General features: G+C 37.2%; 1 protein-coding gene across 1 annotated transcript; it reads left to right on the forward strand.

Annotated features, from left to right (window-relative positions):
- Nucleotides 1-11,347: 11,347 nt before the first annotated feature.
- On the forward strand, nt 11,348-14,652 carry SOSTDC1 (sclerostin domain containing 1). The gene is made up of 2 exons (XM_068549992.1): nt 11,348-11,589; nt 14,093-14,652. The coding sequence occupies exons 1-2, from the start codon at nt 11,385-11,387 to the stop codon at nt 14,506-14,508; spliced, it is 621 nt and encodes a 206-aa protein (XP_068406093.1). The 5' UTR covers nt 11,348-11,384; the 3' UTR covers nt 14,509-14,652.
- The last annotated feature ends 6,659 nt before the right edge of the window (nt 14,653-21,311 follow it).

Genomic DNA, 21,311 nt, shown 5'->3' on the forward strand with positions numbered 1-21,311 from the left:
TTGTTTCCATGAGATTTTTAATTGACTTAACCTTTGGCCAACCTTAAACCAGGTTAAAGCCTTCAATAAAGACTGCAAAAGTACCAATTAAAGGTAAAAGCAACGGCAAACAAAAATGCAATGGTCATAGTAAAAGCATGACTTTTCCATAAATAAAATTTTTTTTTTTTGCTCTTCAAAATAGACTATTAAGTTTTTTGTTTTTTGTTTTTAATTTATTTATTTTTGGCTGTGTTGGGTCTTCATTTCTGTGCGAGGGCTTTCTCTAGTTGTGGCAAGCAGGGGCCACTCTTCATCGCGGTGCGCGGGCCTCTCACTATCATGGCCTCTCTTGTTGCGGAGCACAGGCTCCAGACGCGCAGGCTCAGTAACTGTGGCTCACGGGCCTAGTTGCTCCGCGGCATGTGGGATCTTCCCAGACCAGGGCTCGAACCCGTGTCCCCTGCGTTACCAGGCAGATTCTCAACCACTGCGCCACCAGGGAAGCCCCGACTATTAAGTTTTATCATTTCATATTATGTGTTCTAAACTATGCTTGATGTAAGTATGACATCCAAATGATATAATAAATCCTTAACAACTTGAGACTATAATAAAGGCATGGTTTATTTTTGTTGGAATTACATTTTGAAAGAACAAATGGATATCACAAAATTCCACATGTAATGATGTCAAGATTAAAAAAAACATTATTTCAAATGGGAATTTTTTCTGTAATCAATGAAGAAGAATTGTTCTCTATGGATAAAAAGCCTCCAAAATTAAAGTGCAACTTTAAATATATCAAGGTATATCTAAATGTTTTCAAAGATGGTATGAATTCTGGTCTAGAAGCTTAGATGTGCAAAAAATATATATTGTATTTCTTTATATTTTAAAATCAATTTAATTTAGAACTCTGACCCTCATTTTCCTTTCATCCCTGCCCCTCGCCCACCAGCCCCCTAACAAGAACTTTGCAAAGTTTCCTCCATATGGCCAAGGCACTGGTGAGGTTCCCCTAGGCTCTATTCATTAGCAATCGTTTCCTGTTGGTCACTACTGGGCTCTTCATGTCCAGTCTACATGCTTCCTTCAGGTCCAGAGGCTCTGAAATTACATTTCCTGCTGGAATCTTTAACAAATGTGGTTACCCTGCCTTTCTGTAGGCTAGCCACCTGTCTGGCATGCTGTCAAGGAGTAAGGCTTGGCTTCTGATCTTTCGTGGAGTACACATAACCAACCTTACTCTTCCATTCCCAATTCTACCCCCTCCTCAACTACCTGAATGAAGGAAAAGGGGAAAACTTGGGGCTAAAAACAATAATTGTACACAACAAATATCCCGCCACAATTATAAAGGAGGTAATCTAAACATAATCTAAATAGCCATCAATAGAGAACTGGATGAATAGTTTGTGTCACATCCATACAACTCATTCAATGCAAGGCTTAAAAAGAATGAGGTAAATCTGTACATTCTGATATAAAAAATGTACAAGATAGGTCATTAGGTACAAAATGTAATTTGAGAAATCATATGAATATCATGATCCAGTCTATGTAAAAAAATTTAAAACATACTTGTATGAACACACATATACATGTATAACTAAATGTTCTTGTAAGTGCAGAAAATGTTGGAAGACATCACAAGAAACTCTTAACTGTGATTATCTCTGGAGAACAGCATTGGAGGAGGGACGGGAAGAGGTGAATTTTATCCTATTTAATGAACTGTTGACATTTTTTACAACATGCATATGTTATACTCACTATTTCATAACCCCAGTTTTTAAAAGAGTAGAAATCTGATGATGTGAATATTTTCCATAATACAATAATTTTTGTATTTGTTCAATACATTTTTTTCTTCTTTTTTCAATACATTTTAAAATGAGTTTAAGTATTATTAAGTAATCATGTTAATTTTCTTGTTAATGGCATGAGAGCATTAAAAAGGATATGCATTCAGAAAATTTGAAAATTTAAAGCAGTATTCTTTCAAACTTCATGAATTAAGTAAATATTGCATGCTGAAAATCTACATGTACTCTTTTTTCTAATATTTTAATACTTCATACTATTATATTTTAAATTATTTTACTGATCTTAAATGTGTTTTGCAGTATTTTAGGGCTGGAAATGTAAAACACACAATTTTACTGAAATTAAAATAAATGTCTTTATATTATTTTAAACTGTAGTACATAATTCTCAGAGATCCATCTACCGAATGTTCAGAAAAGCTTCCTTTGCCTCAGTTGTCCTTTTCCTTGTTTCTCATTGTTTGATTAAATTATATATTCAAGGAAGACGGTAAAGAGCAGAGTTTTGAATTATGAAAGTAACACTTACAGGAATGAAAAGCCTGAAAGCGTTAAATTGAATGATGAGCATGAGAAACTACTACCAAAGCATAAAACACAAGTAAGAGGGTGGCATGAAATGAGGGTAGCTGGTTTATGAAGGTGTTTGTTCTGCAAGTAAAAGGAGCAAATGACACTTTTACATGAGATGTTTAGACTCCCCTTTTTTAAAGGTAATTCTGGATCTCACTGTGGAGCGTGCATTTTAGGGTGATGAGAAGACAAGAGATCTGTTAAAAAGTTATGGAAAAAGTAGTTCAGGAAAATAACGATGGAAACTCGAACTAAGCCAGTGGTTTTGCGGGGGAAACAAAAGAAGAGGAAATCTTGAAAAATGTTTATGGTTTCACATAAAACACAGGGCATTCATCTGATAAGCCTATACAAACGTCACTGGCAAAGGCCCTTAACAATTCTCAGGAAATAAAAATAAAAATAGAATCCAGGTAATAAAATAAAGTCTAACCTTTTTTCTTTTCCTTTGTGCTCAGTCTAGTTTCACTCGCTTACAGGGTACTGCGGGCAGAGGACTGTCACCCGGCACTTCAGGCCAGAACTCGGAGCGTGAAACGCTGCAGCCAACACCTCACAGACCCCGGTGCAGAAGCGCGGGGCACGACCCCGCAATTCAAGATGGCGGCCGCGGGCCGTGCGCAGAGACGCTGCACCCGACGCTGTGATCTGGAGCGAGCAGCACAGCTGTGCCCGCCAAGCGCGAACTCCGCCCCCTGCCCCTGACGAAACGCTATAAAGCAGCTCCGCCCAGGACCTATTGGGAGGGTGTGTGCTCTAGAGCGGGAGCTTGAACGTCTCCATTCTCTGATCAAAGAATAAAACTTTCCTTTGCTTCTGAATTGAACTCAGTCTCATTCTGTTGGCTCAAAGGACACTGGCCAGGAGAACACCTGTTGGGGACCGACTTGGGAGGGGTGGTAACACGAATATATGTACAATATTATATTATGTACAATACAATATTTCAGCCTCCTTGGGAATTACAGAAAGTAGGGAGTTAGATTTTAAAAGCCTAGGGGCATGATTAGATGGCAGTAGATATATAAATGAAAGTCTTAGTGTTATTTGACAAAGTGTTTCTAAACCAAGTTCCATTGTGCTAATGTTACAGGAAAGCATCCTAGTGAAACTGATGTCAGCCGCTAGACAGATTTCTTGAGCTCTGATTGCAGTTGTCTCTTAGACACTTTCTTCTGGATTCCTATCAGCACCCTAACCTCATTCTAACTCAGCCCAAACTCATTATTAAACTCTAAACTCTGCTGTGCAACCCTGGTTCTCCTGACACCTCAGTCTCTCCATGACCCAGCTTTAAAACTTTATTTTTACCTTTGCCTTCATTTCCAATCACCTACCAACCTACCTCCCTAGTATCTCTAATCTCTGTCCTAGCCTTTCCTCTCTCCTTCAAGTTCAGTATCTTTTTTTTTTTTTCTTTTTTTTTTAATTTATATTTTTGGCTGTGTTGGGTCTTCGTTTCTGTGCGTGGGCTTTCTCTAGTTGCGGCGAGCGGGGGCCACTCTTCATCGCGGTGCGCGGGCCTCTCACTGTCGCGGCCTCTCTTGTTGCAGAGCACAGGCTCCAGACGCGCAGGCTCAGTAGTTGTGGCTCACGGGCCCAGTTGCTCCGCGGCATGTGGGATCTTCCCAGACCAGGGCTCGAACCCGTGTCCCCTGCATTGGCAGGCGGATTCTCAACCACTGCGCCACCAGGGAAGCCCCAGTATCTTTCTTCCACCTGAGCTCTTGCAACACTGTTTCCCCCTTCTTGTGTTGCAATAAAACCACACCTAAACCATCCCAGAGGTTGCAGCTAGATTCAGTCTCCTGAAACATCGTGTTGATCTTGTCCTTTCCCTGTCAGGGGAAATCCGTCAGGGCTGGTAGAAATTTTATTTAATAAAATCACATGGGAGGGAATTTCCTGGTGGTCCAATGGTTAGGACTCCGCACTTTCACTGCCAAGGGAACGGGTTCAATCCCTGGTCAGGCAACTAAGATCCTGTAAGCCGTGCGGTACGGCCAAATAAATCAAAAAATAAAATTTTAAAAATCACATGGGAAAACTCTTCAGTATTATCTACTAAAGATGAGCATGCACACATCCTGTATCTCATCTATTTCACAACTAGGTATATATCCAACAAAAATGTATGCCTATATGCATCAAAAGACAGGTGCTAGAATGTTTACAGAGGTGTTATTCATAATAGCCAAAAGCTGGAATCAATCCAGTCTAGAATGGATAAATACATTGTGGATGTCCATGCAATGTAGTAGTACACAACAGTGTAAAAAGTCATTTCTAAATCAAATTCTAAAACAGGCAAAACTAATAACTGGTGTCAGAAATCAGAATAGTGGTTTATTTTTAGAGAGGAGGAAGGAAGTGGTTACAAGGAAAGGACAGGAAGGGAACTTCTGGGTACTGGAAACGTTCTATCACTTTACCTCGGTATAAGTTACACAGCATTTTTACTTTGTGAAAATAAAAATCAACCACCCACACAAACACACCACACATCCTTCAATGGCTCTCCATTGTCCACCAAATAATGTCCAGACTTCTAAACCTACAAAACAGGGCTGTAGTCCATGATCTGCTCCAATCTACCTTTCCAATCAATGTACTCAAACTTTTTTCCCATATTCCCTATCACGTTCCCTTCACTCCAGCTACATTGTTGCTGTGGAATCCTCTACACCACAGCTTCCATCTGTACATAACTAAGAGGCAAATCACTTCATTAAAAATATCAGATGGACTTCCCTGGCGGTCCAGTGGCTAAGACTGCACGCTTCCAATGCAGGGGGCGTGGGTTCGATCGCTGGTCGTGGAACTAAGATCCCACATACCGTGCAGCATGGCCAAAAAGAAAAAAAATATCAGAATTGAAATTAGAAATGTCTATAACAACTTTATTTCCCAGAAAAGACGGTGGCATTGTTGGGCCAAATGCTCTGCTGAATTCCTTTTGTTCTCCAATTTTCTGACATACCAAGGAACTACCAACTGTTAAGTCTCTATTGGTGATGTAAGTTATTACCATCTTTGGCTTGACCATGACACCCGCTGGTGCTTGAGTAAGAGATTCCTCAGGAAAGAGTGAAGCCAGACTGCATGTTGACCAGTCTAGGAGCCTGACGTGGCTATGGTATGTTCCAGGGGCTGGTGGAAATCAATCAAAATCACAGTGGTCGAAGTATTTTGCCTAAATCTGAGTTCACACTGATATCTGAGAGAATCAGATATGACTGCCAAAATTTTTGTGAGCAATGACATCACTGTAGGTAGTAATTGTTGTGACTATCTCTGTGGAACAAAGCATTAATCAGTCACTGGGGGACACTGAGAGCATCCAGTCTGTGGGGAGAAATAAATGCAGGAAGAGGAAAAGCGGTCGGGTTTTGGTCAGCTGGGCTGAGCTTTAGGGCAGGACTTCCATCTGACTGTGCAAACTGGAAGACTCTGAGGTGGAGGCCCAGTTAAAATAGATGAGGTGACTGTAATGGAGACTATGGGGACAGGCCACAGTTAGGAGGGCACATGTGATTTGAGAACAGTATGTCTCAAATTTTAGCACGCATAAGAATGACTTGGAGAGCTTGTTAAAACACAGGTTCCTGGGTTCCACCCCAAGGGATTCTGATTCTGGCCTGAGATCAGGCCTAGAAGTTGCATATCTAGCAAACTCCCAGGTAAAACGTGGTTTTAGAACAACTATTAGGCTTGTGGAACAAAACTAATTCTAGCTCCCAGGCACCACTGGGGGCAGGATATTTAATACGAGAAAGACAAATATCATATGATATTGCTTATATGCAGAATCTTTAAAAAATCGTACAAATGAACTTATTTACAAAACAGAAACAGACTCACAGACTTAGAGAACGAACTTATGGTTATGGGGGGGAGGGATACACTGGGAGTGTGGGATTGACATGTACACACTGCTATATTTAAAATAAAATGCCTTTCCATGAAAAAAAAAAAAGGATATTTATTATGCTGCCAGCCTTGGTCAAATTGAGTACTTGTGTGAGCTAAGTGTACAGAATGAGGACATCACTTACTACGGAGCAAGGTAGCAAATGCCAATAAAAAGGACAACTTACTACTCGCCCTAGTTTGTACAATCAGATGGAAACCCTATCCCTACTGTCCTAACTTGCTCCCTAGAGCTTGCATGTGAGGTTTTCCTTAAGAGCAGCGTGCTGCCATTTTTAGGAAATTTACTGGAGAATTTGCCTAGACCAGTAGTTTATAACCTGGGACGATTTTGCACACCAGAGGACTGTTTTTGATTGTCACAACTGGGTGAGGGGGGTGCTATTAACATCTAGTGGGTAGAGCCCAAGGATGTTGCTAAACATCCCAGAACATAGGGGATAGCTCCAACAACAATTATCCAGCCGAAAATGTCAGTAGTGCCAAGACTGAGAAGTTCTACCGAGAAATATATCCACCAGATTTGGAATTTCCACTTGGGTTTTACATCAGGTTACACTGGATTATAAGCAGTATTATCTAAATTAATATTACCTCTGTTGAGGAAGCTTATAGGAAAAGGAATATTTACATAATAAACCGAAAGCATTTAAGCAAAATAAAAATAAAGAGACAACTGAGAAAGGTGGTGAAGAAGGAAGAAAGTGATACAGGAAGATCAGGTCAAGGGAGCTCCTTTAGTGGAATTCTAAAGAGCAACGTTTGGGAAAGGGAAGAGGGCAGGCTCCATGCCTCATTCAGCTCTGCAGTCCCTGGACTACAGCAGGTATGATAAACACTGGTTCCAACACATGTTGATATGAAATAAATGCAAGATGTTAGCCCATCCTCTTTTCAAGGATTTTTATGAAGGAAGAGTTTATAAGTAGTTTTTATCTTCTTCTAAACTAATGATGGCTACTTTTCCAGTTTACAAGTTCTGTCTTATTAACTGGAGCTCTCTGAAAATAGTTTAAATCCATAGAGGACCAGATATAGCTCACCAGATATTGCATTCGATAAATATGTTTTGTGTATATTTATTCTGATTCTTCTCTTATCAAAGATAAAAAGTCAGGCTAATTATTTTCTTAATCAAATAATATTTACTCATTATTTCATATTTAATCCTTTCTCATGACTTTTTGTTCCCCACCTCAAACAGGATAATTGCATTTATTTGAGACTTTTCTATTTTTTCCAAGGTCATTTTTAAGTTCAAAGACTCTAATGAGAAACAGTAGGCTTAGACTCATATTCAGTGACTATTTTTTCCACATTTCTTCCAGGCCAGGTTTTGTTCTAGACCTGCTCACATTTTCTTATCCCTCTGTGAGGTAGGTAAGCTTGGTCATGTTTTACAGTTGAAGGAACTGACTTAGAGAGTTTCAGGAAATACATCCAAGTGGCAGAAATAAGATTCAAATTCAGATTTTCTGATTCCAGTGCCAAGAGTCACATAATAAACAATACTATTTTAGAGTACTAAAATTACTTTCAAGCTTTTGCATATCAGACCAATAGTAGTAATTCTGATATCATTATTTGATTATTAATAATGACATCACATTGATGACTCAGCCGAGACATGGAAAATAAGTTTCAAAGCTTGCCCAAAGAATGAAAGTTACTCAGTCACCATATTAAATGATTCCATGTTTTTGAGGTCCTAGCATTCTTCACAAAATGAATGGCTTAATTACTATTTCTTCATTTTTAAGCAGATAATATTGTGTTAATTATTTATGGCTGTGTAACAAATTACCCCAACTTAGTTAAAACTTTTATTATTTCATAGTTTCTGTGGGTGCTTCTGACTTAAAGTCTCTTATAAGATTGCAATTAGGGTGTAGGCCAGGGCTACAGCCTCATGTGAAGGACTGGCTGTGGAGAGATTTGCTTTCAACCTCACTCATGTGGTTGTTGATAGAATTCAGGTCCTCATGGGTTGTTTGGCTGAGGGTCTCTGCTCCATGTTGGTGAGAGACATCAGTTCCATGCCCCTTAGGCTTCTCCATATGAAAGCTTACATTACGGGAGCTGACTTCCATAGAAGCAAGTGAGATGGCTAGAGCAGGCAAGCAAGACTGAAAGTCACTGTATTTTGTTAACCTAATCATAGAAGTCACGTCTGAATGCTGAATTTTTCCTGTCCACATATATCAACCACATTGCCTTCATTCCTAATTTTGCTCCTGCCCGAGGGGATATCCTAAGGCTGCGCCTACAGAATACTAGGTACAGAGCAGATTTAACAATTATGAGTTAATTTGGTCAATTTGATTAGCCCAACCTAATAATTAAACTGCAGATTAAATATCTTCTCCTCCTCCAGTGGTTAGGACTCCACACCCAGCCTGGGTTCAATCCCTGGTTGGGGAACTAAGATCCTGCAAGCTGCACAGTGCAGCCAAAAAAACAAACAAACAAACAAACAAATCTCCTCCTCCTGGCACAAAAAATAGTAAGGGGGAAGAGATTAGATATTTTGATGTTCCTACTTCCTTTTGGCATTGGGTCTACCAGTCAATGGTTAATATTAACATACTTCATGTATTTAATATGAAGTCCCCTGATAAGCAGGATAAGAAATCCTTCATAGTTACTATTTTAGAAGGATGTCTGATCTATAATATCTATGTGCACAGAATAAACTGATATATTATTTTCCAGGAAGGATGTTAGAATAAATGACTACATACAATCCTAAGATAGAGATCAGATTGGCAGTACAGTAAGTCCCCTACATACGAACCTTCAAGTTGTGAACTTTCAAAGATTCGAACATGCGTTCCATCAACATCAGGCGTGAGTGAAATTGCAGCTTGCCCTCTGTCTCCTATTGCTGACGATCCTTCAGCTCTGCCATCTCCCACCTCCTCTCCCTCCTCCAGTGGGTAACTCTTCTTGCCTGTTCACTCGATGGCAGCCCCCGTATGCCAGCTGTTGTACTGTACTACTGTACTCTTCAAGGTACTCGACAGTAAGATTAAAAATGTTTTCTTTATTTTGTGTTTGTTTTTTATGTATTATTTGTGCGAAAACTTTTATAAACCTACTACAGTACAGTACTATATAGCCGATTGTGTTAGTTGGGTCCCTAGGCTAACTTTGTTGGACTTATGAACATGCTCTGGGAATGAACTCGTTCGTATGTAGGGGACTTACTTGTATGTATATATTGATTTTTTTGAATTTAGTTTTTAAAAAATTTTTGATTATGTAGAATTTTGAACATATACAAGAGTAAACAGAATAGAATATCCAGAATCGTGCCCCAACAGCCATCAAATCATGCCCCATCCACACACCTAACTACCCCCCTCCCATGTTGTTTTGGAAGTTTATTCCAGGCATCATATTATTTCATCTAGGAATATTTCAGTATATACCTCTAAAAGAGAAGCTGTTGTTGTTTTTAAGTAAAACCACAGTACCATTTTTCTCCGAATTATTCCTTAGTATTATTAAATAATTAGTCTTTTGTTCTTAATTGTACTTTCTTTTATAGTGAGACAGAGATAGATAGATAACAAGTAGTTTTCAAGTGGAGTCATTTTAGCTCACAGGGGACGTTTGGCAAAGTCTGGAGACATTTTTGGTTATAACTGGGGGTGCTACTGGCATCTAGTGGGTAGAAGCCAGGTATGCTACTAAACTCACAGAATGCCACCCCCCCATAACAAAGAAGTATCTATTCCAAAATGCCGATAGTGCCACTGTGGAAAAACCCAGATGACTGATGATAGATAGATAGATAGATAGATAGATAGATAGATAGATAGATAGATAGATAGATAGATAGATATGAATAGCAGTTACAGTAGGAAAAAGTTTATAAAGAGATGTATCCATGCCATAAGGTCAGTTTAATAGCCACACAAAGTGCAAAAAAATGGATTTAAAATTGAAAAGAGATTCAGAATTTTGATTCCAATCAAAATGTCCCACCAATCAGTTCGAACTTCATAATTGTTTTAAGGATAGAGATTAGTGGCCTAGTAGTAATTAATGGAACATCCGTGACTTGTGTGGATAAACAGAGAACTACCATGTTTCTTATCTGAGCAGCAGAGCCAAAGGAAGTAATGAACAAAATGTTCAGTAAATGCAGGTAGAACACGTGTTCTGCAGCAAATGAAAAACCTTGTAAAAATTACCTTGAATTTGCTAAACAATAATCTGTCAGAAATGGCTTTCTTTCATGTAAAATGAGGCAATGAATGTTAACGCTTGTGTCACATTTTTTTTTTTTTTTGTGTCACATTTTTAAGATGAAAATTGATATTAGTTACTTTAATGCAGACAGAGCTATGCTCATTATTCTCCACACAGAACCCCTGGCAATAATTTACCTAGGAGCGCAGCAGTTCATGCAGATCAAAGCTGCATTATTTAAGTGTGTCCAGGGGGAAGATTTTAGCTCTGTGCCTATACATTTAAGAAAAAAAAATGGTGGTTTGCGTCTTGAGAAACAAGATATGTTTAACTAATTAGGTGCTTCATGCAAGCCCTACAATATTTAAACTCCTGAATTCCCCCTATTATCTGGGATGAACCCTCTCCCTATCGCAAATACAGAACAACTGTGGGAATGTAAATCTCTTCAAATGAACAGCAGCATATTTTCATTTAAATTAAACCCGAATGTGAACTAGATTTAGGAAAGGAAATGGCAGGGAGAGAGAGAGAGAGAGAGAGAGAGAGAGAGGGGCTGTAGAGTGTGTCTGGCTGCTTCAGCTCACAGACAACTGATGAAGTCCAACTCTGAAATTTCAGGCAATTTGTATATCAAGCTCCTCCTTTTCTGTAGTCTTCTCTTCCATTGGTAAAATTCTTTTGCAGGGTCATGTAGGGATCCCACCCCTTCTCTGTGTTTTCACTCTGAAGCTTTACACAACTTTACACCTGAATGAACGCCAAACCTCAGTGGATATATAAAGGGAAACTTGAGGAGGAATTACACTGTTACAGTGCAGAAGCAGAGGGAAAGGAATTAACCAGCTCTCCAGCCAAGCAAATCCTCTGCTCACCATGCTTCCTCCTGCCATTCATTTCTATCTCATTCCCCTTGCATGCATCCTCATGAAAAGCTGTTTGGCTTTTAAAAATGATGCCACAGAAATCCTTTATTCACATGTGGTTAAACCTGTTCCAGCACAGCCCAGCAACAACAGCACGATGAATCAAGCCAGAAATGGAGGCAGGCATTTCAGTGACACTGGACTGGATCGGAACAGTAAGTGTGTTTTACTTCCATGGATTTGTTTTTTTCTTATTTGGTAGCATTAGCTCGCATTCCTGTAGAACTGTTTCATTGCTAACTAACCTGAACCATATATGTTTTGCTAAACAATCTGGGAAAATCTGCTGCACGTGTATATTGGCATTCTTCCCTACAAAGTTAACATTACTAAAACAGTGATTTGATAATGTAGGCGCAGACTTAAGTTTCTAAACATTCCAAAAGAAAATGTTTCCAGGAATTAGACTGTTGCTTCTTTAAAATCATGCAAAATGAGAATTTTTACAAAGTGTTGCTCTAGCTTAAATTCAGGTTGTTTTCTGTTTATTTCAGGACGTGCAATTCTGGTAAAGTGTATAAAGGTAATTAACCAAAGCATGTATGGGAAATCACAAGGGAAAAAACGAAGCTTTCTGGGGAAAAAAAAATGGCTCACACCGATTTCTAAAACATGTCTAGTGAAAAAGTTGAATTTTGGATGATGATCTTTGAGAAAGAGGGATAAAACTGAAAACATTGGAGAATCATATTCTCCAAAATAATTCCTCATTAACCAGATCAAAATTTAGGTAACTGTATATTTCTGTGAGAGACTGGGGAAACTTTCATGACTTTAGAGATATAAAATAATGACAGTACAATAATACTTCGTATAGAAAATATTTTTCTTCTTTTCTGTTTGCTTAATTGACACACTCATTGACCATTAGTTAGAGGGATTCAAATTTCTTCTAACTTTTACTTCACTCCTTTCCTTTAGAAGAGTTCACATGCTAGTAATAGGGTTTTAAGAGAGACACAGAGAAACAGTACACAAGAAATCTTACACAAATCTTTAGCCCGTCCTCAAGCACTCGTCATTCAAGTGCTAAAAGGAGTTTCGACCTTTGAAACGTCAAAGCAAATGTGACTGTTAGTGTCTTTCTAAGAAAACCAAGGTGTTTTAATTTTCATGAGGATGGTTGCTTTTAGGTACACAGGAACTACTTTATTATTATTAGATTACCAAGCAATGTGGCGGGTATTCATTGTCAATGAACTGTCACTGCAAAAATGCCAAATCTCTATATGAACAGGAACAAAAAGCTAGACAGGTCAAAATCATCTCCGGCTGTTTCCAGGTGCATTCCTAAGGCAGCTGCAGGAAGGTGAAATGGAATCAGAATCAGACAGGCAGAGCACCCTGACCAGCCAGCTAGTTTACACTCTAATTTCAGTCTCACACTCTGTACCTGCACGGATGTATGTGCATATACCTTAAATTTTTTCACAACTATCACATCCCTTTAGCCTATATCTCTCACCTTACTAGTACTGGGGTACAGAGCTGAAGTAAAACTCCTAATTTAGTACCTACTTCATACTAGCTTTCAATATTCTATGCAAGACCACTTCAATGTCCCTTATAATTTTTATTTTTTTAAATTTCAGCAGTCTGTACTTTGAAATATATATATTTTTCTGGTTAACAAGGCTCGATTTTTTTCCCCAAGCTTGTTTCAGGCAATTCTTCTCAAGTTTAGATAACAAAGCAATGGAAAGGAAAACTCAAATATTTCAAGATTAATTTTTGCTTTAATTATGTAAGGCATGTAACGAGAAACAGTCAATTAGAGAACATGCTTATCAAATTCAAATGACTAAACAAAAAGTTTGCCATGACCAATATTCAGGAAACGAACACCGTAGTTCCTTTTGCAGTTGTAAATCAGACATGTTAGGCATTTTTCTGCCATAAAATTCATGGAAATGTAGCCAAGTTGTTATGGCAACCATACGTTCCTGATTTAGGGGGTTTTATATTCTTTAAATATTGAGGTGTAGTGACATTTTGCATTTAAACATTTTAATATTTGTGTTTTTAAAAGACAGCTTGGGAATTTATGCTTAAAATGCAGTTATTAAGTTTGATATGCAAAATGTCAAACGTACACATATGTATATATGATTCTCTGCAGCTGAATTTTATAATTGAAACAAAATATTATGGATTGCATTGTACACAATATTTAAATATTTTCCACATTTTCTCAATAGATTTTTTTTTAAAACCTGATTAAAAGCACGTGCAGACATTAACTAATATGACCCGTGAGTAAAAGAACATTAAAGTATACTCCTTCTTAGCTCATTAAAGAATGAATATTTACACATAAATGTAAGATCTGCTTAATACTTATTGGGGAGTAAGCCTAAGAAAATGAGATTTTCATATACTCCAGTAAGCTATTAGTTAATGTTATACATGAAAAAAAAAAAATCAGGCCTAGTTGATTTTATTCCATAAATTGTAGCCATATAAGCTGATAATTTTCTTGAAAGCTTTCTCTACAACCATCCAGGCAGTGTTTTGCATTGTGAAAATAAAATAGGTGTTCGCTTCCTATTTGGCCATTCGCTATCATTTGGACATTATTTTTGTCATTGCAGATTACTTTTTTAAAAATGTCCGTTTGCTTTTTGCCTCTGATGCACATATTTTTCCTGTTTCCTGCAGCTCGAGTTCAAGTAGGTTGCCGGGAACTACGTTCCACCAAATACATCTCTGACGGCCAGTGCACTAGCATCAGCCCCCTGAAGGAGCTGGTGTGCGCTGGCGAATGCTTGCCCCTGCCTGTGCTCCCCAATTGGATCGGAGGAGGCTATGGAACAAAGTACTGGAGCAGGAGGAGCTCCCAGGAGTGGAGGTGTGTCAATGACAAAACGCGTACCCAGAGAATCCAGCTGCAGTGCCAAGATGGCAGCACGCGCACCTACAAAATCACGGTGGTCACCGCCTGCAAGTGCAAGAGGTACACGCGGCAGCACAATGAGTCCAGTCATAACTTCGAGAGCATGTCGCCTGCCAAGCCAGCCCAGCATCACAGAGAGCGGAAAAGAGCCAGCAAATCCAGCAAGCACAGCATGAGTTAGAATTCAGACTCTCCAAACTGGGCTGACTGGTAACCATCTGCTTTACAGATTTGATTGCTCGGAAGACTCAAGCCTGCCACTGCTATTTTCTTACTTGAAAATATACGCTTTCTGCTTTGATCAAACCCAGCAAGCTGTCCTAAGTATCAGGAGCTTCTTTGGAAATAACTTTTTCTTTTCAAGTTTTTCAAGATGTACGCACATCCATGAGTGGGATTTGCATTTAAATTCCACACATCCTGTAGTATTATTTCCACACACCCTGTAGTATTAGTTCTTGAAAGACTGGTGATACTATACACATCACTGAATCATTACTTTTTAAAAAGGAAGAAGGCTTCTCAGTTACCCTTCATTTCCCAAACCATCTCCCCCACCCCCCAACAAAACCTCTTCAGAATTGAAAAGTTTAAAAAAAAATTGTTGCCATGAACCTTCAGGTTAACACTTCAGGAAGGTGCTTTTTTGGTAATCTTCATGGGAACAGTTTAGCAGCCAAGAGTGATCGCCCTTTGAAAGAGTGAAAGACTTTGTGACATTTCACTTCAAAAATAAGCCCTGTAGCTTTTTACAGTCTCATAGTATGAAATTATACCCTGCATGCTGACCCTCGCTTGGAATGGAATGCCAGAAATGCATGGCAGCAGCTAATAAGTAAAGCTGATTAACTATGTATTGTCAATGTTATTATTTAATGAGCTTTCACAAGTGATTTTTTTCAAAATGTTAATTTTGTATGTTCTGAAGCTTTTTCATGTATCTAAATATTTTCCTGTGTAATTTGTGGTGGATCTAGAAATAGGACAATACATACTGTAGATATGTAAAATAAATATTTTAGTCTCCTTATTACATATATGTTTCATCATGAACTTTATCAATAGTATGGATCTTTTTAAATCAATAAGATGCTTTGTAAAGATGAAATATGTAATACTTTCTTGTTTAATCTGTGCAATCGGAAGGTGACTTGACCTTCAATTCCATCAGTTTCTTTTAACAAAAATAAACACTGCTAAAAGTTATTGTCCATGTCTCTAACATGTATAAAAAAGTACGTGTTTACAAAAACTACAGGATAAACGTATCAGAATAATTGCTTTTTTTTTTTTTTAATTTATTTTATTTATTTATTTTTGCTGCGTTGGGTCTTCGTTGCTGTGCGCGGACCTTCTCTAATTGCGATAAGCGGGGGCTACTCTTCATTGCCTTGCGCGGGCTTCTCATTGCGGTGGCTTCTCTTGTTGCAGAGCACGGGAATCTAGGTGCCCGGGCTTCAGGAGTTGTGGCTCGAGGGTTCTAGAGCACAGGCTCAGTAGTTGTAGCGCACGGGCTTAGGTGCTCCGCAGCATGTGGGATCTTCCCGGACCAGGGCTCGAACCCGCGTCCCTTGCATGGACAGGCAGATTCTTAACCACTGTGCCACCAGGGAAGCTCCTGCTTTTTTTAATATAAGGCATATTCAAGTTTTGATAGAAAATTCTATATTAAGAAAAAAGAGAGGGATAGGGAGACCATCTATTCAGTAAATAAGACGTTTGAAAAAGTTGGGTGGCAATCCAGCAGTGAGTTGTGATAAGAATATCATGTTTAAATATACCAGGTCTGCTGCTCATTATAATCACCTGGGGGAGATACAAGACCCAATGCCCAGGCTGCCATCCAAATTACATCATAGTTTCTGAAGGTGGAACTCAGATATCAGCAGTTTTTAAAGTTTTCCAGGTGATTCTAATATGCAGTTAAGTTTGAGAAAGGAATTGTGGAAAAATCACTACCATATGTTGGGAAACTTTGAATATTTGAATAATATTGCATGGTCCCAAAACCAAAAACTAAAACAAAAGAAAACAAAAACTAGTTTTTCACTGTTTTCAAGTTTGACATGTCATTTATTAACCAACGTAATGAGTCTTGAACAAGATTATACAGTTAGATAACTGTTTTGTCAGTTCAATCAATGATTGATCCCATCACTCCAAGTGAAGAAAACCAAAGAGGCTTGATTATGTATTGATAAGATCTTGGTTTTCATTTTTTGGATCCTGAGCATGAAGGAGTCCTTAGTGCTTTTTTGTGGTAGATCGTTCTTTTTGGAATTACAAGTCTAACAGTCACATGTATATGACATAAATCATAGTAAGCTAAATAAGGACATTAATGTTGTCCCTTCCCTATGAGAGGTAGGAGAGTCTCAACGTACATAAAGACAAGAAAACATCTCTCCATTTTGTAATAATGCCAACTATTGTATCATTAAATAAAATAATGATTCATAGTCCACTATTGGCTTATTTTCTAGTCTTACTAACTAGATCTTAAACTACTTCATATCATTATATCAATGCATGGAACATTCATAATAATTATATCATAGGTTGAATATACCAAAAATGTATTATTTCATATGTCTATTTTACTTGCTCATCATTGCTCAATATGGGATATTTAACATAACAGAAGACTTAAGACACTTTGGCCATTTCTTCCTTCTCAACATCAAAGCACCTTCTATAGAAGGCCTTAGAGATGGTCTTAAAATTAGTGTGTCCTAAGGCCTGAGGCATAAAAAGGAGTTGACTGGACAATGGCTTCACAATCAAGAAGACTATGTGGTTGCCTTTTACTAATAAAACATTGAAACAAAGGTTTTGGTGATAAAATACTAAAATCATCGCTAATTTGATTGTTAATAGTATTTAGTAAGTGAATGTACTAAGAAAAATGAAATGAAATAAAGCAACCTTATAAATAAGATTAGTCTCTGCTAAGTCAAGGATTGGATCCATTTCTTATGGTCACATTCAACTTACTGATCCATTTCAGGCCATGTTACATTGTGATGCATTCATTGCATGGTATTTAACATCAAATGACAGGAAAAGGTCAGCAATCAATAAGAAAAGCCTAGGATACAATCAGTCAGTGAAGTAAAAATTTAAACAGAAAGAGTAGCTTTGTAGTTATTATTTTAAAATGCTAAAAAGCACTTGCATCTTAATTGCTGATTATGTTTCAGCTTTTGTTTTTTTCCAGTTAATTCACACATTCCAATCTGATTAAACTGCATAATTGTATTCTCACCTTAGTAACTATCATTTCAAAATGGTGATTGTGATCATTTTGGCAGTCTGACCCCTAGTTTACATCATAATATTTATCAATTAAAGATTTGTTTGTCAAATTTATTTTGCCCAATATGGATAAAGAGCTTTTACTCAAGTGGCTTGATAGATAGAAGACAGTTTGATAGATAGATAGGTAGATAGATAGATATTGATATTTATAGTTATATTAGATATATATAGATAGGTGTTTTTATCAATAACAAGAATGGAAGAAAAATTAATAGTACATATACAAATAAATAATACATATAGTGTGCTACACCTAAGCTAAATATGGACATGGAGCTTTCAGAAATATCTATTTGCAAAAAAATTAATATTTTAACTACAAATGGTTTATATTTATTCATTTATGCTATTTACAAATAACCACTAATTGGCAATACTGTTAGCCATGTTTATTTTGCTGTATATTTTTTGAAAAACAATGAAAATTAGGGTGTGTTTTTTTTAATTTAAAAAAGACTGAATTTTAATCCATTCCTGGCTTGTATAAAATGAGTAAGATTTTGCCAGAAGATCATGCTGTATCATTCACCCTACGCTACTAGAATGATTTTTAAAAATTGTATAACCTGATCTATCTATTTTGCATCTTATTTACTTTAATAGATATTCAGTATGTTATACTAGGCAGTTATGAATGGAAAGAATATTATTTAGCCAAAGCAAAACCAGGAAAGTTCCAAATTGCTGAGTAAAATTAAAGCCTTTGAGAGTTTAAATTTAGTATGTTGGAATTTTTTTTTGCAACCATCATGAAATTTAAGTGTCGAAATCTAATTCATTACATTTGAAATTAAAATGTGGTTTGGATTAGACTTAACTCTTGAAAATGGTTTTTAGCGCTAAAGTGGCAATTCACTGCACACCGTAAATTCAGCATTTATATGCTTTCTGTAGTCACATATTCTAATGAAAAATAAAATGCATGGCAAGCCTTTGATGAACTCCTGTAGACACTCAGGAGTTCACCGGGAAAATGACTTGGGATCCTCAGTGTACAGTGTACTATCTTGTGAAAATGTTTCCTTCCCTCAAGGACCGATAGTGATGACTCGCATTTGGTTTAATTGGAACCTATTAAAATATAGCTCTATGTTGAATTAAAATGAGTTTAGATTTGTGAACTGAGTATACATTTGGCCACTAGAAATCTTTGTTACATCCACTAAGAGAGACTTACTAGAATAGACATTCCATTGTATTGGTCTGTCCATCATTTACGATTCCATAGCTAACAACCCATTTGGTGCCTTAACCTGCATATTTTGCAAATTGTCTCAAAGAGCTACTGGGTAACAACTACTGCAAAAATCCCAGTGGGAAGATGTTTCAACTTCCAGTTTCAAGAACTGATTAAAATGATTTAATGCCAAGCTGACTGCATAATTATTTCCAGTGCAAATTAGACTGAGTGATAGTTTATCATCTGCATTGGCAGACCTGCTAAAGGATTTATTTTCTGTTACAAATGAAGACTGAAACAGTTTGGGAGATTTAAGAAGGAACTTGAATATTTTCTTTTGAATTTTAGTAACTGCAAACCAAGGGTTACCTTGTATTATTGATTTTATTTCTTAGTGGTGGGATTAGATGTATGAATTGAGACAGAATGTCTAAAGTGAATGACATTGTCAGTGACACAGACATATTCAGCTAAAGTTCATTGTTAGTAAAACCGATCAAGAGCCTGATAGGCTTAAAGATAACTTACTATTAAACTATAAACTTCACCTTTTTCAGTAGGAATAAATTCTTTTTTTTTTGAAATTTATTGTCATTAAATTCACACAAATTAAAAAAAAAACTTTTATGTTACAACATTGGTGAATTTTCACAAAATGATCACTTGAGTCCTTTTATTTATTGAGATGTTAGCCTAAATTTGGCATTCAAAGACAGACTAAAACACTGACCCCAGTAGTCCAGTAACCAGGACTTTTTTAACAACCCTTTCCCATCTTTAACTAGCATTGTACTTTATGTTAAATAGTTGACAGTTTTTACTAACTAGAGCTTTCTGTATATTTTTTTGCCTTGTTTCCTCTCTTACTTTTCATATGTGGTCTATACATTATAAAATATTCTCTTTATGTTTTTTGTTCATTTTACTTCCTGAAGCTTAGAGAGTTAAAAAACTCTGTCTTGCCACAAATTTTCTTATTGCAAGCCAAAGACAAAAATTGTCAAATGCATTTAATAATGTAATGAAGAGTTGCCATTTTGCCTGTTTGTTGACACTCTTTCCAAAGAGTTGATTAATTTTGTCCACTTTGTATACTAATTAAGAAACATTTTACACTGAATCTATGACATAGTTGGACATTTTAAACACATAATAAACAAAAAATTCTGTTTGAATTTTTTTATGTAGCAATTTTTATACAAGTGACTGCAAGACATACGAACTTGGAAACAGAAGACCTGTTTTATGGTTTAGACTGTGCTGCTACTAACTGGTTGGGTGAAATCACACTTGTGTCTTAAGCTTCCTAAGGCTCGATTACTTTATCCGCAAAATAAGGGAGTTTAACTAGATAATGTCTACACAAGTGTCTTCCAGCCTAAAATATTCACTTTCTGTTATCCCAAACACTATGGCTATACTTTCAATCACACTGACACGCAAAAAGGTAGATTCGACTAGTACTGTTCTCCAGTTTTGATGATGTTTCCAGGTCACTCAATTATGAAATTTCAGAATAAGATTTTGGTCAAACTTGTTATGGAACTGACTTTTTCCATCTTTACCAATACCTCATTAAGGCAGGCTATATAAGATGAAATTTGAGACCCAACTCCAGGAGGGCTGAGGGTATAACCTGTTACTGGGCATTTCCCACATATAATTTCCAGTTTCCGGATAGTTTCTATATATTAGGTGAAGCCATTTATTGCTGATGATAGCATGAGTAAAGGAAAGAGCTACAGATGACTTTGGCAAAAAAAAAATATGTAGAGATTTGTGCATCTAGGACACTAAATATGGCTTATATCCAATATTTATATGGATATTTAAAAAAAACTGTGTACTTTTGAAATAATGCCACTGTAGTCAATTTGCTCAGGAAAAGGGCCTGTAATGATAGGATGATCTGCCTGGCAGTATATGGTAAGGTCCCAGCAAAGCAATCTCCAAAAACATGAAGAATTCTGTTGATTACACCAGATGATTGCCGTATCATGCAAATCATGCTGATATTGCATAACTTAAGTTGGTTTTCAGTCATTAACATACATTTGAGGGTAATAACACTTTTAATGGCTTGAATTGTATTTGTGTAAATGTATATCTTATCCTCATTCCTTAATTCATAAAATGAGGAAAGAAATCCAAGAGAATGCCTTCAGCAGATGTTGGAGCTGGAACAAGCTCCCCCCGCCTTTTTTTTAATCATTGTGTTCTTTTGGAGTTAACGCATTTATGATTCAGTAATATTATTAAACTAAAACAGGTGTGGTTCCTGGACATCCTGGGTTATGAGAATTTTCTATTGTGTTTTATTATCTCTTTTATGACCTGTAGTAGTGATAAGCATGTTCAAGGGGAAGATGACCACGGTACTAGAGCAGCTCTATTTTGAGCTGAAATAAAGAGCTGGAAATGCTGATGACAGGGAGGAGAGGCTTGTAAGGACACACAATCAACACCATAGCATAGCTCTGGAATGA

The sequence above is a fragment of the Eschrichtius robustus genome, chromosome 8 (genome assembly GCF_028021215.1).
Source record: "Eschrichtius robustus isolate mEscRob2 chromosome 8, mEscRob2.pri, whole genome shotgun sequence".
In the NCBI taxonomy this organism is placed as follows: domain Eukaryota; kingdom Metazoa; phylum Chordata; class Mammalia; order Artiodactyla; family Eschrichtiidae; genus Eschrichtius; species Eschrichtius robustus.

Bases quoted from the DNA above. Each gene is read 5' to 3' on its own strand.
- SOSTDC1 (XM_068549992.1), top strand. From the start codon at position 11,385: ATGCTTCCTCCTGCCATTCATTTCTATCTCATTCCCCTTGCATGCATC. The intron at 11,590-14,092 runs GTAAGTGTGTTT...TGTTTCCTGCAG, and splicing joins CACTGGACTGGATCGGAACA to CTCGAGTTCAAGTAGGTTGC.